Source organism: Thalassophryne amazonica, chromosome 13 (assembly GCF_902500255.1).
Source record: "Thalassophryne amazonica chromosome 13, fThaAma1.1, whole genome shotgun sequence".
Taxonomy (NCBI): Eukaryota; Metazoa; Chordata; class Actinopteri; order Batrachoidiformes; family Batrachoididae; genus Thalassophryne; species Thalassophryne amazonica.
The window spans coordinates 9,453,525-9,472,869 of NC_047115.1; the positions used below are offsets into that span (position 1 = coordinate 9,453,525).

Consider the following 19,345-nt stretch of genomic DNA (forward strand, 5'->3'; position numbering starts at 1 on the left):
TGGGACCTGATTATTCAAAACCTTATAAGTAAGAAGAAGAATTTTAAATTCTATTCTAGCATTAACAGGAAGCCAATGAAGGGAGGCCAACACGGGTGAGATATGCTCTCTCCTGCTAGTCCCCGTCAGTACTCTAGCTGCAGCATCCTGAACCAACTGAAGGCTTTTTAGGGAACTTTTAGGACAACCTGATAATAATGAATTACAATAGTCCAGCCTAGAGGAAATAAATGCATGAATTAGTTTTTCAGCATCACTCTGAGACAAGACCTTTCTGATTTTAGAGATATTGCGTAAATGCAAAAAGGCAGTCCTACATATTTGTTTAATATGCGCTTTGAATGACATATCCTGATCAAAAATAACTCCAAGATTTCTCACAGTATTACCAGAGATCAGGGAAATGCCATCCAGAGTAACGATCTGGTTAGACACCATGCTTCTAAGATTTGTGGGGCCAAGTACAATAACTTCAGTTTTATCTGAGTTTAAAAGCAGGAAATTAGAGGTCATCCATGTCTTTATGTCTGTAAGACAATCCTGCAGTTTAGCTAATTGGTGCGTATCCTCTGGCTTCATGGATAGATAAAGCTGGGTATCATCTGCGTAACAATGAAAATTTAAGCAATACCGTCTAATAATACTGCCCAAGGGAAGCATGTATAAAGTGAATAAAATTGGTCCTAGCACAGAACCTTGTGGAACTCCATAATTAACTTTAGTCTGTGAAGAAGATTCCCCATTTACATGAACAAACTGTAATCTATTAGACAAATATGATTCAAACCACCGCAGCGCAATGCCTTTAATACCTATGACATGCTCTAATCTCTGTAATAAAATTTTATGGTCAACAGTATCAAAAGCAGCACTGAGGTCCAACAGAACAAGCACAGAGATAAGTCCACTGTCCGAAGCCATAAGAAGATCATTTGTAACCTTCACTAATGCTGTTTCTGTACTATGATGAATTCTAAAACCTGACTGAAACTCTTCAAATAGACCATTCCTCTGCAGGTGATCAGTTAGCTGTTTTACAACTACCCTCTCAAGAATCTCTGAGAGAAAAGGAAGGTTGGAGATTGGCCTATAATTAGCTAAGATAGCTGGGTCAAGTGATGGCTTTTTAAGTAATGGTTTAATTACTGCCACCTTAAAGGCCTGTGGTACATAACCAACTAACAAAGATAGATTGATCATACTTAAGATTGAAGCATTAAATAATGGTAGGACTTCCTTGAGCAGCCTGGCAGGAATGGGGTCTAATAAGCATGTTGATGGTTTGGATGAAGTAACTAATGAAAATAACTCAGACAGAACAATCGGAGAGAAAGAGTCTAACCAAATACCGGCATCACTGAAAGCAGCCAAAGATAACGATACATCTTTGGGATGGTTATGAGTAATTTTTTCTCTAATAGTCAAAATTTTGTTAGCAAAGAAAGTCATGAAGTCATTACTAGTTAAAGTTAATGGAATACTCAGCTCAATAGAGCTCTGACTCTTTGTCAGCCTGGCTACAGTGCTGAAAAGAAACCTGGGGTTGTTCTTATTTTCTTCAATTAGTGATGAGTAGAAAGATGTCCTAGCTTCACGAAGGGCTTTCTTATAGAGCAACAAACTCTTTTTCCAGGCTAAGTGAAGATCTTCTAAATTAGTGAGACGCCATTTCCTCTCCAACTTACGGGTTATCTGCTTTAAGCTACGAGTTTGTGAGTTAAACCACGGAGTCAGACACTTCTGATTTAAAGCTCTCTTTTTCAGAGGAGCTACAGCATCCAAAGTTGTCTTCAATGAGGATGTAAAACTATTGACAAGATACTCTAACTCCCTTACAGAGTTTAGGTAGCTACTCTGCTCTGTGTTGGTATATGACATTAGAGAACATAAAGAAGGAATCATATCCTTAAACCTAGTTACAGCGCTTTCTGAAAGACTTCTAGTGTAATGAAACTTATTCCCCACTGCAGGGTAGTCCATCAGGGTAAATGTAAATGTTATTAAAAAATGATCAGACAAAAGGGAGTTTTCAGGGAATACTGTTAAGTCTTCTATTTCCATACCATAAGTCAGAACAAGATCTAAAATATGATTAAAGTGGTGGGTGGACTCATTTACTTTTTGAGCAAAGCCGATAGAGTCTAATAATAGATTAAATGCAGTGTTGAGGCTGTCATTCTCAGCATCTGTGTGGATGTTAAAATCGCCCACTATAATTATCTTATCTGAGCTAAGCACTAAGTCAGACAAAAGGTCTGAAAATTCACAGAGAAACTCACAGTAACGACCAGGTGGACGATAGATAATAACAAATAAAACTGGTTTTTGGGACTTCCAATTTGGATGGACAAGACTAAGAGACAAGCTTTCAAATGAATTAAAGCTCTGTCTAGGTTTTTGATTAATTAATAAGCTGGAATGGAAGATTGCTGCTAATCCTCCGCCCCGGCCCGTGCTACGAGCATTCTGACAGTTAGTGTGACTCGGGGGTGTTGACTCATTTAAACTAACATATTCATCCTGCTGTAACCAAGTTTCTGTTAGGCAGAATAAATCAATACGTTGATCAATTATTATATCATTTACCAACAGGGACTTAGAAGAAAGAGACCTAATGTTTAATAGACCACATTTAACTGTTTTAGTCTGTGGTGCAATTGAAGGTGCTATATTATTTTTTCTTTTTGAATTTTTATGCTTAAATAGATTTTTGCTAGTTATTGGTGGTCTGGGAGCAGGCACCGTCTCTACGGGGATGGGGTAATAGGGGGATGGCAGGGGGAGAGAAGCTGCAGAGAGGTGTATAAGACCACAGCTCTGCCTCCTGGTCCCAACGCTAGACAGTCACAGTTTGGAGGATCCCAAAAAATTGGCCAGATTTCTAGAAATGAGAGCTGCTCCCTCTAAAGTGGGATGGATGCCGTCTCTCCTAACAAGACCAGGTTTTCCCCAGAAGCTTTGCCAATTATCAATGAAGCCCACCTCATTTTTTGGACACCACTCAGACAGCCAGCAATTCAAGGAGAACATGCGGCTAAACATGTCACTCCCGGTCTGATTGGGGAGGGGCCCAGAGAAAACAACAGAGTCCGACATTGTTTTTGCAAAGTTACACACCGATTCAATGTTAATTTTAGTGACCTCCGATTGGCGTAACCGAGTGTCATTACTGCCGACGTGAATTACAATCTTACCAAATTTACGCTTAGCCTTAGCCAGCAATTTCAAATGTCCTTCGATGTCGCCTGCTCTGGCCCCCGGAAGACAATTGACAATGGTTGCTGGTGTCGCTAACTTCACATTTCTCAAAACAGAGTCGCCAATAACCAGAGTTTGATCCTCGGCGAGTGTATCGTCGAGTGGGGAAAAACGGTTAGAGATGTGAACGGGTTGACGGTGTACACGGGGCTTCTGTTTAGGGCTACGCTTCCTCCTCACAGTCACCCAGTCAGCCTGCCTTCCCGACTGCACGGGGTCTGCCAGGGGGGAACTAACGGCGGCTAAGCTACCTTGGTCCGCACCGACTACAGGGGCCTGGCTAGCTGTAGAATTTTCCACGGTGCGGAGCCGAGCCTCCAATTCGCCCAGCCTGGCCTCCAAAGCTACGAATAAGCTGCACTTATTACAAGTACCGTTACTGCTAAAAGAGGCCGAGGAATAACTAAACATTTCACACCCAGAGCAGAAAAGTATGGGAGAGACAGGAGAAGCCGCCATGCTAAAACGGCTAAGAGCTAGTAGCTACGCTAAGCTAGCGGATTCCCAAACAGGGAATCCGACACTAGACAGGCTGTGGAGCAGCACAGGTAACGCACGACAACAGTGCTAAAATAAAATAAAAATCCACTAGACAGGCTGTGGAGCAGCACAGGTAACGCACAACAACAGTGCTAAAAAATAAAATAAAATAAAAATAAAAATCCACTGGACAGGCTGTGGAGCAGCACAGGCAACGCACGACAACAGTGCTAAAACAAAATAAAAATCCACTAGACAGGCTGTGGAGCAGCACAGGTAACGCACGACAACAGTGCTAAATCAAAATCCACTGGACAGGCTGTGGAGCAGCACAGGTAACGCACAACAACAGTGCTAAAAAATAAAATAAAATAAAAATAAAAATCCACTGGACAGGCTGTGGAGCAGCACAGGCAACGCATGACAACAGTGCTAAAACAAAATAAAAATCCACTGGACAGGCTGTGGAGCAGCACAGGTAACGCACGACAACAGTGCTAAATCAAAATCCACTGGACAGGCTGTGGAGCAGCACAGGTAACGCACAACAACAGTGCTAAAAAATAAAATAAAAATAAAAATCCACTGGACAGGCTGTGGAGCAGCACAGGCAACGCACGACAACAGTGCTAAAACAAAATAAAAATCCACTAGACAGGCTGTGGAGCAGCACAGGTAACGCACGACAACAGCGCTAAATAAAAATCCACTAGACAGGCTGTGGAGCAGCACAGGTAACGCACGACAACAGCGCCAAAAAAAAAATAAAATAAAAATCAAAATCCACTGGACAGGCTGTGGAGCAGCACAGGTAACGCACGACAACAGTGCTAAAACAAAATAAAAATCCACTAGACAGGCTGTGGAGCAGCACAGGTAACGCACAACAACAGTGCTAAAAAATAAAATAAAAATAAAAATCCACTGGACAGGCTGTGGAGCAGCACAGGCAACGCACGACAACAGTGCTAAAACAAAATAAAAATCCACTAGACAGGCTGTGGAGCAGCACAGGTAACGCTCGACAACAGCGCTAAATAAAAATCCACTGGACAGGCTGTGGAGCAGCACAGGTAACGCACGACAACAGCGCCAAAAAAAAAAAAAAAAAAAAATCAAAATTCACTGGACAGGCTGTGGAGCAGCACAGGTAACGCACGACAACAGTGGTAAAAAATAAAATAAAAATCCACTGGACAGGCTGTGGAGCAGCACAGGTAACACACGACAACAGTGCTAAAAAAAAAAAAAATAATAATAAAATAAAAATCCACTGGACAGGCTGCGGAGCAGCACAGGTAACACACGACAACAGTGGTAAAAAAATAAAATAAAAATCCACTAGACAGGCTGTGGAGCAGCACAGGTAACACACGACAACAGTGCTAAAAAAAATAAAATAAAAATCAAAATCCACTGGACAGGCTGTGGAGCAGCACAGGTAACGCACGACAACAGTGCCAAAAATAAAATCAAAATCCACTGGACAGGCTGTGGAGCAGCACAGGTAACGCACGACAACAGTGCCAAAAAATAAAATAAAAATCCACTGGACAGGCTGTGGAGCAGCACAGGTAACGCACGACAACAGTGCCAAAAAATAAAATAAAAATCCACTGGACAGGCTGTGGAGCAGCACAGGTAACACACGACAACAGTGCTAAAAAAAATAAAATAAAAATCAAAATCCACTGGACAGGCTGTGGAGCAGCACAGGTAACGCACGACAACAGTGCCAAAAAATAAAATAAAAATCCACTGGACAGGCTGTGGAGCAGCACAGGTAACACACGACAACAGTGCTAAAAAAAATAAAATAAAAATCAAAATCCACTGGACAGGCTGTGGAGCAGCACAGGTAACGCACGACAACAGTGCCAAAAAACAAAACAAAAATCCACTGAACAGGCTGTGGAAGCAGCGCAGGTAACGCACGACAACAGTGCTAAAAAATAAAATAAAAATCAAAATCCACTGGACAGGCTGTGGAGCAGCACAGGTAACGCACGACAACAGTGCCAAAAAACAAAACAAAAATCCACTGAACAGGCTGTGGAAGCAGCGCAGGTAACACACGACAACAGTGCCAAAAATAAAATAAAAATCCACTGGACAGGCTGTGGAGCAGCACAGGTAACACACGACAACAGTGCTAAAAAATAAAATCAAAATCAAAATCCACTGGACAGGCTGTGGAGCAGCACAGGTAACGCACGACAACAGTGCCAAAAAACAAAACAAAAATCCACTGAACAGGCTGTGGAAGCAGCGCAGGTAACACACGACAACAGTGCCAAAAAATAAAATAAAAATCCACTGGACAGGCTGTGGAGCAGCACAGGTAACGCACGACAACAGTGCTAAAAATAAAATAAAAATCCACTGAACAGGCTGTGGAGCAGCACAGGTAACGCACGACAACAGTGCTAAAAAATAAAATAAAAATCCACTGAACAGGCTGTGGAGCAGCACAGGTAACGCACGACAACAGTGCTAAAAATAAAATAAAAATCCACTGAACAGGCTGTGGAGCAGCACAGGTAACGCACGACAACAGTGCTAAAAAATAAAATAAAAATCCACTGAACAGGCTGTGGAGCAGCACGACAACAGTGCTAAAAAATAAAACAAAAATAAAAATGAAAGCGTTAGCAAGCTAGTTAGCCTGCCAACGCTGATGAAGGCCAGCTGATAAAAGAGCTCCGTCGCGATGCTTCGACCGTTAGAGGTCTTCCTTAGGCGTTGGAGCACGGTGAAAAAGTAAAAAAAAAGTAAAAAAGTAGAAAAGTCTTGAAAAAGACTGTTAATTCAAAGAACTCAAACAGCTCAGTTCAAACAGCTAACAGATACAGCAGAACACCGCTGTGCTCCGGAACAGGAAGTCAATTAAGTAAAGCATGATGATGATAAACAATCTAATTATGGAACACCACTTAGATGTGATTGGTTGATGTGCAACCTGGCTTAAATTTATTGCTGTCCTCCCCTTAAATGACACTTCCCCACCAGTGTACGCATTAGTCATGTCCCTCATGATATGAAGCAAGGCAGGGGTGTTGCTCCAATTTGTAAATCTGGGTTTAGCTTACTAGCTGTTGGTGGTCAAAAATAGAATTCATTTGACCATCTGACTCTCCGCTCTGCCCAGGATACTATGTATAGCCAAGGTCAGAAAGCAGAAATTCAACCATATTTAGTTTACAGTCTCTTGCCGTGTTTACTGGAAAAAGAACCTTATTTATCACTGTGGCGACACATTAACTCTTCAACTACAATTGAACTTGGATCCAGTGGCCTGATGTCTTGTTCTGTGGATCATAGGATGGTGGCCATGAACTCATTCTTTCACTTCCTCTATTTCAGGTTCGGCAGAAAAAATGCTCTTTTAGTGGCCTACATCATTGGGTTTGTATTTGGCATCTCCAGTGCATTTTCAAACTCCTACACCATGTTTGCAGTGCTGAGATTTTTCACTGGGTTTGGAATCACTGGTTTTGACATGACCACCATCGTTCTTTGTAAGTTATTGTCCGACCCTGACATACTTACAGCATTATGGAAAACCTGTGAAATAATAATAACAAAGTCCACATTGGAATTTTTTTTTCATCCAGGCATCGAGTGGGTCGATGTAGGTCACAGGTCGTTTACAGGTGTGATGATGAGCCAGGCTTGGTCTGCTGGTAACATGCTGCTTGCGGGTTTTGCCTACTTGGTAAATGATTGGCGGATGCTGACGATAACTGTTACAGCTCCTTTGGGTTTTGCACTTTTGTCCTGGTGGTGAGTGAAACATTGGTTTTATTTTTATACAGCGGACATGTAGCTTTACAACTGCAATAAAAAAAAACAAACAAGTTCTGATCTTTGCTTTACATAGGTATACATTCATACATCTTCAACCGTTTATCAGGGATCGGGTCGAGGGGCAACAGCTCTAGCAGAGGACCCCAAACATCCCTTTCCCGGGTCACATTAACCACCTCTGACTGGGGGATACTGAAGCATTCCCAGGCCATTGTGGAGATATAATCTCTTCCCCGGGGTCTCCTCCCAGTTTGATGTTCCTGGAACACCTCTATAGGGAGGCACCTAGGGGCATCCTTACCAGATGCCTGAACCACCTCAGCTGGCTCCTTTCAACACGAAGGAGCAGCGGCTCAACTCCAAGATCCTCACGAATGACTGAGCTTCTCACTTTATCTCTATGGAGACACCAACCACTCTCCTGAGGAAGCCCATTTTGGCCACTTGTACCCGCGATCTACAACCCCAATTCCATTGGAGCTGGGACATTGTGTAAAATGTAAATAAAAACAGAATACAATTATTTGCAAATCCTTTTCAACCTATATTCAATTGAATACACCACAAAGACAAGATATTTAATGTTCAAACTGATAAACTTGATTGTTTTTGTGCAAATATTTGCTCATTTTGAAATGGATGCCTGCAACACATTTCAAAAAAGCTGGGACAGTGGTATGTTTACCACTGTGTTACATCACCTTTCCTTCTAACAGCACTCAATAAGCGTTTGGGAACTGAGGACACTAATTGTTGAAGCTTTGTAGGTGGAATTCTTTCCCATTCTTGCCTGATGTACGGCTTCAGTTGTTCAACAGTCCGGGGTCTCTGTTGTCGTATTTTGGGCTTCATAATGTGCCACACATTTTCAATGGGCGACAGGTCTGGACTGCAGGCAGGCCAGTCTAGTACCTGCACTCTTTTACTGCTGTTGTAACACATGCAGAATGTGGCTTGGCATTGTCTTGCTGAAATAAGCAGGGATGTCCCTGAATAAGACATTGCTTGGATGTCAGCATGTGTTGCCCCAAAACCTGGATGTGCCTTTCAGCATTGATGGTGCCATCACACTAACACACCCTCATACCATCACAGATGCTGGCTTTTGAACTTTGTGCTGGTAACAATCTGGATGGTCTTTTTCCTCTTTTGTCCGGAGGACACAACATCCATGATTTCCAAAAACAATTTGAAATGTGGACTCATTAGACCACAGCACACTTTTCCACTTTGCGTCTGTCCATTTCAAATGAGCTCGGGCCCAGAGAAGGCGGTGGCATTTATGGATGATGTTGATGTATGGCTTTCACTTTGCATGGTAGAGTTTTAACTTGCACTTGTAGATGTAGAGACGAACTGACGAACTGACAATGGTTTTCTGAAGTGTTCCTGAGCCCACGCAGTAAGATCCTTTACACAATGATGTCGGTTTTTAATGCAGTGCTGCCTGAGGGATCGAAGGTCACTTTCATTCAATATTGGTTTTCGGCCTTGCTGCTTACGTGTAGAAAGTTCTCCAGATTCTCTGAATCTTCTGATTATATTATGGACTGTAGATGATGGAATCCCTAACTTCTTTGCAATTGAATGTTGGTGATGGTGAAGGAAAGGTGATGTAACACAGTGGTAAACATACCACTGCCCCAGCTTTTTTGAAACATGTTGCAGGCATCCATTTCAAAATGAGCAAATATTTGCACAAAAACAATCAAGTTTATCAGTTTGAACATTAAATATCTTCTCTTTGTGGTGTATTCAATTGATTATAGGTTGAAGAGGATTTACAAATTATTGTATTCTGTTTTTATTTACATTTTACACAATGTCCCAGCGTCACTGGAATTGGGGTTGTTGTTCTTTCGGTCATGACCGACCCCTCCTGACCATAGGTGAGAGTAGGAAGAAATATTGACCAGTAGATCAAGAGCTTTGCCTTTTGGCTCAGCTCCCTTTGTGTCACAACAGTACAGCAGAGCGAATGCAACGCCACCCTGCTGCGCCAATTTTCCGGCCAGTCTCACACTCCATTGTCCCTTCACTCATGAACAAGACCCCGGGGTTCTTGAACTCCAGTTTTTGTTGGTCATGTAAAATAATTTGATTTCAGTTCAATAATGCATTTAATTTGACCAGAAAAAAAAATTAAAAGAAGTGAAAAAGAGAAAATGCACAAGATAGACCAACGGTTCTCAACATCTTTGTGTGTAAGTTGTTAATATTCCTTGTATGTTCATCATGAAATGTAAATCTTTTCTTCTTCTTATAATATCAGTATTAAATCAGGGGAAAACCTGCACACTGTTTGATTCTTGTTGCCTCTTTAATCATCCTGTGAATATCAGGTTCATTTTGTTGAAGCATTTAAAATATTATAACATCTGCATGAAAAGAATTGACATTATCCATTGATGTGTTGTCATGGTGACATTAACTTGGCTGTGATTACAGGTGGATTCCAGAATCTGCCCGATGGCTTTTAACCAGTGGTAGAGTAGACAAGGCCGTGTTTTACCTTAACCGATGTGCTCACATCAACAAGAAGCCAAAATCATCACTAAAACTCAAGTTACAGGTGAGCTGATGTTTTACAACAGCTGACTCTATTTTCCACTTGGTGCAAAGGTGTCATTGCTGTTTTCCACCCGACACGTTGTCACATTGTCATGTTTATGTTCTTTAAATCTCTGGTTCCCAGTCTGGTGTCTGAGGCTCCACTCTGCTTCACGTGCGAGATCTGCCCGGATCACGTGTCCTGAGTGGCTGTGGAACAAATAAATAAATGATGTAAGGAGAGGCAGACATGTTCAAAGCTTTTGCATTTCACGTGCATTTGGCATCAGTGTCTCTGATATGAGATTATAAAGTCAAATAATGGATAATCCCACTATCTCATCCCCTCAGCGAAGACACAAAACAACATTATCTGCTACAAATTACAACCATCAAATCATATTTCAAATTATGGGGGAAATTAGAGGGTTAACTCCCTGATCTAAAGGTCATATCTCACTCCAATCAACACTATCTTTTAAATCTTTAAATACGAGATCATGAATCAGTACTTCTGACTCTTTATCCTGTGTGGGCACTGATGTAGCTGGTAAAAATAAAATTAGCCATACAGCGTCTGAAAAATGCACACAGATTCACAGTTGTTTTTAGCCTTGAAAGTGACATAACCTCAGGAGCTCAATATTTGCTGTCTGAATGTCACTCCACCTGTGTCCAGTTACAGTCCACTTCATGGCTTACAAATTCTTGTATTTTGTGATCAACATATGTCCTGCTCCACCTCTTTGTAACCCGCGGTGTTTTCAGAAAAAACAAAACAAAAAGAAAAACCAACACGTTGCATACATCCAAATAAGACTGAATAAAAGAGCAATCAGAGATTTCGGACGTCTGCCAATCTGGATCTGGATTGCCTCCAAAATTCAGTAGAATTGCCCTCATATCTGTGGTGAAAATTTGGTGACAATTCATGAAATAGTTTTGATGTAATCCTTCAAAGCCGATATTAAGTGAAACTTGATCCAGAATCCGGATCCTGATCCAGATCACCTCCAAAATTTAATGGAGTCTTCCATGATGTAATACAAGGTCTGTGAGAAAACTATCCGACCTTTTTATTTTTTTCAAAAACTATATGGATTTGAATCATGTGCGCTTGCATCAGACAAGCTTGAACCTTCGTGCGCATGCGTGAGTTTTTTCACGCCTGTCGGTTGCGTCATTCGCCTGTGAGCAGGCTTTGAGTGAGCACTGGTCCACCCCCCTCATCGGATTTTTATTGTTTAGGAATGGCGGAGCGACTGCCGCTTTGTTCCATGAAAATTTTTTCAGAAACTCTGCCAGACAGACAGATGGAAACCATTTGGAAGATTCAGATGGCTTTTGGTGAAGATTCTATCGGTATCACATAGATTAAGGACCATTAAAACTGGATTAAAAACGGCCCACGGCGGCGGAGGGCGCCCCAAGCAGCCATCAACAGGCTGGAACGAGCAGATCACTTCCAAATTTAAGGCTCTGTTGATGCAGGACGTCGTGTGACTAGCAGAGAAGTTTCAGAAGAGGTCAGGATCAGCACTTTATCGGCACATTCCACTGTTAAAGGAGATTTTGTAATGAAAGACGTGGACGGATTTGCGCGTCGCGACGCAGCCGCTCATGGCGCGGGACAAACAATACCTCCGTGTTGGAAGTCTCACAGGACAAGTTGGAACATGCCCAGCTGTTAAACAATTTCTCTGAAACTCACTCGACTGAAAAGCCACCGAAAGCCAAATCTGAATCTTACGAATGGTTTCCAACACAGAAAAAGCACGAAGACAAGCACGAAGGTTCATGCTTGTCTGATGCAAGCGCACATGATTCAAATCCATATAGTTTTTGAAAAAAATAAAAAGGTCGGATACTTTTCTAACATTCCTCGTATGTATCTGTGTTGAAAATTTCATCAAAATCCCTGCAGTAGTTTTGTGGTAATCCTTTAAAGCCTATATAAAGTGAAAGTTGATCCAGAATCTGGATCCAGATCCAGATCACCTCCAAAATTTAATGGAATCTTCCATGGCCTCATATGTATCAGGTGTAAAAAAAAAAAAAAAAAATTCCATCAAAATCCGTGCAGTAGTTTTGACGGAATCTTGCTAACAGATGGACAGACAAATAAATAAATGCCAATGATTTTATTACGTACTTAATAATGATGACATACTGTAAAAGTGGTGTCTCTGATTTGGAATCTAGAATTATTGTTGCACTTTGACTTTAGTCCACAGAAACACAGTATTCCTCCATCAGCCTTCTCCAGACTTGATGGGGCTCCTTGTCGCTTAGCTTTTTTTAACTATCGGTTTAGCTCAGTTTGGTCAATAACACAAATGCTGAAGCTGGTCCACGTCATGGCTCTCCTGTTATGGCTCACCCACGTGTGAGCTTGACATTCAGATCACCAGCTGAGTGTTCACATGATCTGACGATCCGTTTCAAATGGAGCAGCCTGTCGAGGTGCACGCTGTGCCGCCGCAGCAACCCGTCGCAAAGGCGATATATGTTTTATGGATTTCCACATGATATGAGGACAGCAGGCACACACATGTGGTAGACAGTTGTAAGGTCATGTCCTTCAAAACATGATGTGCGTTCTCCAGCTGTGACATCCAGGTCCAGAGATCTCAACAGCAGCTGCTTGCGTGGCCACGCCCATCTGTTTGTTCAGCCCACAGAACAAAGTGTCACTCTCCTTTTCTTTGCTCCATGATCTTTTTTTTTCATACTTTATGTAATTGTGTATATAGATATTGTAGTAATTATTTATATACCTGTCCTGGCTGTGGTCTCTGTGTTTTTAATTTTACACGTCGTGTGCACTGAGCTGTCATGTCCAGCTGTCAGTGAGTGGCTGGTTGGCAATCAGCTGACAGGCATCTGGCTGTGCTGTGTGCACTCAGACGTGGTTGACTGGTCCCCATGTGATCATGTCTGTACATACATATCAGCATTTCATGCAAGTGTGCCCCCACCCCGCATGCCACATGTGTAGCAGGGGGGTGCGGTGGCGCAAAAGACACACACGCCATATGTGTTGCGGGGGGAGTACGACACATGCGCACATATGCGATACACACGCACGCCACATATGTTGATGGGGGAGTTGACACTCTGGCACGCCACCATGTGTTTTGCTTAGGAAACACCCTCATGGGGAACTTAGAAAAATTTCACAGTCAGCTCGACAGTGGTTGCCTGCTCACTATTTTCATGCTGGCTGCATGAATGGCACCACTTTTCTGAAGTGATCCACGAGTGGTGTTGGATGTTCATGTGTGGCACCTGGAATTTGGCCGACACCTGCCAAGAGAGGGATCGAATGGGGACTCAACAGGGCACTCTCTGTCTTTCGGCCACTGGTGTGCGAGAATGGTTGTGGCGACAGGTGTACGAGGCATTAGAGCAGTGCTTCTCAGTTATTTTCAGTTATGCTCCCCCCCCCCCCCCCCCCAGGAAGAAGAAAACTTTTCATGCCCCCCCCACCTTTTTATTAACATAAAAGAAACAAAAACAGAGCAGGTGATTAGAGACCATGCAAGGCTTATGACAAATGTGGATGTGGAATCCATTAGCTTAGCAGGGAATTTAGTGCAGAAAATCCACTATGGTGATAGTGCAGTTTATTTGCCAGGGAGGGAATTTCAACTAGTTGAGACTGTGGCCTGCTTCCATAGTTGTGTCCATAAAATCATAGAGGGATATGTTTTCGAAACTTAATACCCGTTACTATATTGGATGATGTTGAAATTGAGGATGGCCTAGTGGTTGTTCCAGCAATAGCAAAGATTTTGTGTCTGCTACCTACAACGCGTGTGGAATATCTCAAACCTAAACCTACTTCTAGGCATCTTATATATGCTACTCTGGAACCACCCCTAAACCCAAATAGTTCAACTGTCAACCCCACTGAGGTCCTTAGACTGGGTCTCATTAACATAAGATCATTGTCCTCAAAATCATTGTTGATTAATGATTTAATTATTGATCATCACTTAGATATGATTGGGTTATGTGAAACCTGGCTTAAACCTACAGCTGTCATCCCCTTAAATGAGGCCTGCCCACCAGCATATACATTTAGTCACGTCCCTCATGATGCGAAGCAAGGCGGGGGTGTTGCTCTTATTTATAAATCTAGGTTTAGCTTATTAGCTGTTGGGGGTTACAAATATAACTTGTTTGAGCATCTGATTCTCCGCTCTGCTCAGGATATTACACATTGCCAAGGTCAGAAGAATAAAAATCAGTCATATTACTTTGTCACTGTATATAGGCCTCCTGGCCCATATTCTGAATTCTTAGATGAATTTGGTGCATTCATCTCTACCTTGTCAACTAGTGTAGATAACATTTGATCATTGTGACTTAACATTCATATAAATAAGCCTTCTGATCCCCTCTGCAAATCATTTATGGAAATTGTGGATGCATTAGGATTTCAGCAATGCATTTGGGATTCGACGCACATTAGTGGAAATACCCTGGATCTGGTTCTCGCACGTGGTCACTATCATGAATATTGACATCATGCCTCTTACATCAGTGGTGTCTGATCACTCACTTATTAAGTTTACAGTTTCGCTGACATGTTTAGTGGAACAACAACCTTATATATCATTACGGCGATGCATCAACTCCTCAACTAAGACTGAACTCAAAGCTAGACTGCCTGATGTCTTAGCTTCACATCTGACAAATACCCAGTCAGTAGACAGACTTGTGAATAGTTTAAACTCAGTGCTCAAATCTACACTCGACATGATTGCACCACCTGTGTTAAAACCGCGCTCCCCCATGTCACAGTCACCTTGGTTCAGTGCTTATCTGTGTGACCTCAAGCATAAAGCAAGAGGTCTAGAACAGAAATGGCATTGTTCAAAATTAGAAGTACTTCACCTTGCGTGGCGTGATGCTATCTTAGACTATAAGCATGCATTATTGGCTACAAAGCGGACCTACTACTCTGATTTGATCAACAAAAACAAGCATAACTCAAAGTTCTTGTTCGACACAGTGGCAACACTTATGCATGGACAACCACCTGTAGTTCGCTCTCCTTTTACAGAACAACATTTCCTGGATTACTTTGGGAAGAAAATAGAAGACATCGGGTTAAACATATCCCAGCATGCCTTAACCCAGCCACTACACCCTGCTATTGATGTGGGCGCCACTACTGAGGTATTACCTAGATTTACAGAATTTGATAGTATCTCACTAGGCATGCTGACAAACCTCGTAATGTCAACAAAAAGCACAACCTGTTTATTTGATCCTATACCAACAAAACTGTTTAAGGACCTGTGGCCCACTCTTGGGCCTACTGTGCTGGAAATGATTAATCTTTCTTTAACTTCTGGATCTGTTCCTAAATGTTTCAAATCTGCAGTGATTAAACCATTACTTAAGAAACCTAATCTTGACCCTAGTGTATTGAAAAACTATTGGCCAATATCAAATCTATCATTTTTCTCTAAAATTCTGGAAAAAGTGGTGTCACAGCAGCTCATAGACTATCTTATTGAAAATAATCTCTTTGAGCCATTGCAATCTGCTTTTAGAAAATATCATTCCACAGAGACGGTTCTCACTAAAGTGGTGAATGATCTTCTGCTTACAATGGATCGGACACCACTACGGTTCTGTTGCTGTTAGATCTCAGTGCTGCATTTGATACAGTGGATCATCATATTCTACTTGATAGGCTGGAAAATCATTTTGGGATTACTGGGAGTGTCCTTGCATGGCTGACGTCATACTTGACCAGTCGTTCTCACTGTGTTTTGTAGAGTAACGCTACCTCTAACCTTAGTGACATGAAATTTGAGGTTCCACAGGGGTCTGTCTTAGGCCCCCTGCTTTTCTCCCTTTATATAGCACCCCTTGGGCACATATTGCAGTGTTTTGGGATTACCTTTCACTGCTATGAAGATGATACTCAGTTATACATGCCGATAACTGCTGGTAATCTCGTGCACATAAAATCCTTAGAAGATTGCCTTGCAGCAGTGAGAAGTTGGATGTCTAGAAACGTCATACTTTTAAACTCTGATAAGACTGAAATGATGGTTCTTGGTCCAGTGAGACGTCGGCATCAATTTGACCAGTTAACGCTCAGCCTTGGCTCGTGTGTCATACATCACACTGACAAAGTGAGGAACCTTGGGGTAATTTTTGATCCTTTGTTGTCCTTGGCCTCCACATTAGAAATATTACTAGGACTGCTTTCTTCCACCTGCGAAATATAGCGAAGATTCGTCCCATCCTGTCTATGGCTGATGCTGAGACCCTGATCCACGCATTTATCTCTTCTAGATTGGACTACTGCAATGTTCTATTTTCTGGTTTACCGCAGTCTAGCATTTGAACCAATTGTTCAAAATGCTGCCAGCCAGACTTTTGACATGAAGCAGAAAGTACAACCACATTACACCCATTTTAGCATCCCTTCACTGGCTTCCTGTCCCAGTGAGATCAGATTTTAAGGTTCTGCTACTAACCTATAAAATTATTCATGGACTGGCACCTCCCTACCTAGCTGACCTAATTAAACCTTACGTACCGGCCCGGGCTTTATGTTCTCAAGGTGCAGGACTACTTTGTGTCCCTAGGGTGAATAAGAAGTCTGCGGGTCACAGAGCTTTCTCTTATCGTGCCCCTTTTCTGTGGAATGATCTCCCTGTGTCAATAAAACAGTCAGATTCTGTGGAGATTTTCAAGTCCAGACTTAAGACGCACTTATTTTCCCTTTCATATGGGTAGCATACTGGTACAGTTTCATTTTACGCTTTTTACTCCTTTAATTCATTTATTAGTAATTACTATTTCTCTGTTTTTCTTGTTGTTTAATGCTGGCAAATTATACAGTATTTTTTCTTTCTGATGCCTGATTCTGTTTTTTTTTTCTCTGTTTAAGGTGCAGCTCCATCCAGAGATGGGAGTTGTATTCGTGTTGGCGATCCTCCTGTCCTGTGCGCCAATAGCATTTCTTGTATATTCGTCCGTGAATTGTTCTGTGAATTGTTCTGCGAATTGTTCTGTAATTTATGTTTGTATCATGGCCCAAGCAGAGGGTCACCCCTTTGAGTCTGGTCTGCTTGAGGTTTCTTCCTCAGAGGGAGTTTTTCCTTACCACAGTGCTTTGAGGCAACTCTATTGTGATTTGGCGCTATATAAATGAAAATAAATTGAAATTGAAAAACGAAAGAAGTTTAGATCAGCTTTCAGCAAAGAATAACTTTATTAACATTGTTTTTAGTCTGTAATATAAAACAAAAATTTGCATCACTTTGCTTGAAATAAAAAAATATCAAACTATAAACATTTTTTGACCGACTGCCATTTGATGCTGAAAAACAAAATTAAATAAAATCAATAAATAATATTCAATTGAAATTGATCAGAACACTTACTCAGGAGCACAATATAAATAAATAACAATATAACACTTTAACAGACAAAGCAAAACTGAATGAAACAATTTGTGCTGATTTTTTTTTTATTTTTTAGGATTATTTATTTATTTTTAGTGTTTATTTTTGCAGCACTTTCGTCATCCACCATGACAGAGACCATGTCTACTGCTGCTCAGAGCCTCTGCTTTGGTGTTATGATACTAATGGTGTTCGCTGGTTTACTAAAGCAGCACAAAGCGGGATGATTGCAGGCAATATTCGACACTTTTTCGCTGAAAAAACTCAAGCGGCTTATCTGCGTGATTGGGGTATAATGTCTTTAAGTAACACCTTCATTTATTTGGCTTCATGCTGTCCGCTGCCAACCTTTTAAGACACAACATTCTTTCCTTGTCTCCCACTGTAGTGTGAAAAAAACCCCGACATAGAACTGCGTTCCATTATGCTAGAGTCCTCAATACTCCCTGTGCACACTCTGACAATGAGAGCGCAACTGCCACCTACTGCAGTGGATGTGCAATTGCACTTTTTTCTAGTATGGGAATAAAAAGCATGTTCCCCTCAGTCATATGAGCCCCCCTGAGAAGGACTGCATGGTAGCTCCGATTTTTCAGCAATGGCATGCGATTCCGACCTCGTGCACCATTCGGCCTCATTTGTGCTATGTGTGAAGGGGCTTTCAGTGAAACTCACTGGCATCCCACATGTAGCAGCTTTGTTGAGCGTGGCACAATGCAGCAGTGCAAACTACAAACATGGCCGGTTCCACGCTTTTGTGAAAGGCAACACGTTTTGTTAAGAGTTCTCCTAACCACACGAATGGAAAGGATCCATGTTTTGAAGACCATTCTCACGCTGTGCTCGGCTTCTTTTCTGCAGTCCTCAAAATATTATCTTCCACTTATAAGCAACACCAGTCATGCTACTGCATCCTTGCAAAAGACACATTTTAACCATTTTGCGTATTCACCATCAAAGTACACCTGATTTAAAGTGGATATAACACTTAAAGACAACATAGTCTTATTACATGTAACAAAGGTTATATAATTTGGTCAACCTAAGCATCTTGGGAAAATGGATGCAATTCTCCCGTTATATATAACATCTGAACGTCCCGCCACTGAAAAATGTACACGCCCCGTGATCAGCTTCCTGCTGAGCACCAAGCCTAAAATACGTCACTACGTGTAGACCATACCGGCTTGCGCGCCTGGCGGCCGTTGTTTACACTTTGTTTAGCGGCAGAAACTTTGATTAAACACAGCTCTCAGGGATTTGTTTGTCGATATGCCTGACGAGTGTGTCGCAGCATATTGCACAAGCACAAGGGCGAAAGGTTTTATCCTTTTCAAGTCCAGGCAGATTGATCGAAAGCCACGGTGTTGTGCGATGCACAAAATGTCCGGCTGCCGCTTGCTCCGCTCGCACACACACATTTGCTCCCGACAGCAAACACTTTCCTCTACCATGTCCATGTTCTCGCACCACTCACAGGCACACATAAAATGTCAACCCCAAATAATATGTTCACAATAATCTTGAAATGGTCAACGAACTTACGTAGTAAACAAAGCGATGGCATGTAAACACGGCGGCGGCATGTTCAGTGTTTTCAGTGATCTTTTTCGAAACGTTCGCTGTTTATTTCCTATTCTTTCATGAAAATAACGTGACTAAACACGGATGAATGCAATGCCAGGCACTCGAACACGGCAAAAACCTGAAGGTAATGACAAGTAGTAGCTACACTGTCACGGCTCCGGAACAATAACAAAGGCAGTAAACAGACACTCGAATCGAAAATGCTATACAGTAATTAGAGTGTT

The 19,345-nt window shown here is 41.9% G+C and overlaps 1 protein-coding gene across 5 annotated transcripts in view; it reads left to right on the forward strand.

Moving 5' to 3' along the window:
* Positions 1-19,345, forward strand: part of LOC117523751 (solute carrier family 22 member 7-like) — a 113,878-nt gene that overhangs the window by 25,495 nt on the left and 69,038 nt on the right. For 4 of the 5 annotated variants that reach the window (XM_034185362.1, XM_034185363.1, XM_034185360.1 and 1 more), the window contains 3 exons: positions 7,102-7,256; positions 7,353-7,521; positions 9,994-10,117. In XM_034185362.1, the coding sequence (XP_034041253.1) occupies positions 7,102-7,256; positions 7,353-7,521; positions 9,994-10,117 (448 nt within the window). The remainder of the gene's footprint in view (positions 1-7,101; positions 7,257-7,352; positions 7,522-9,993; positions 10,118-19,345) is intronic. The other variant, XM_034185364.1, reaches the window with a different exon arrangement.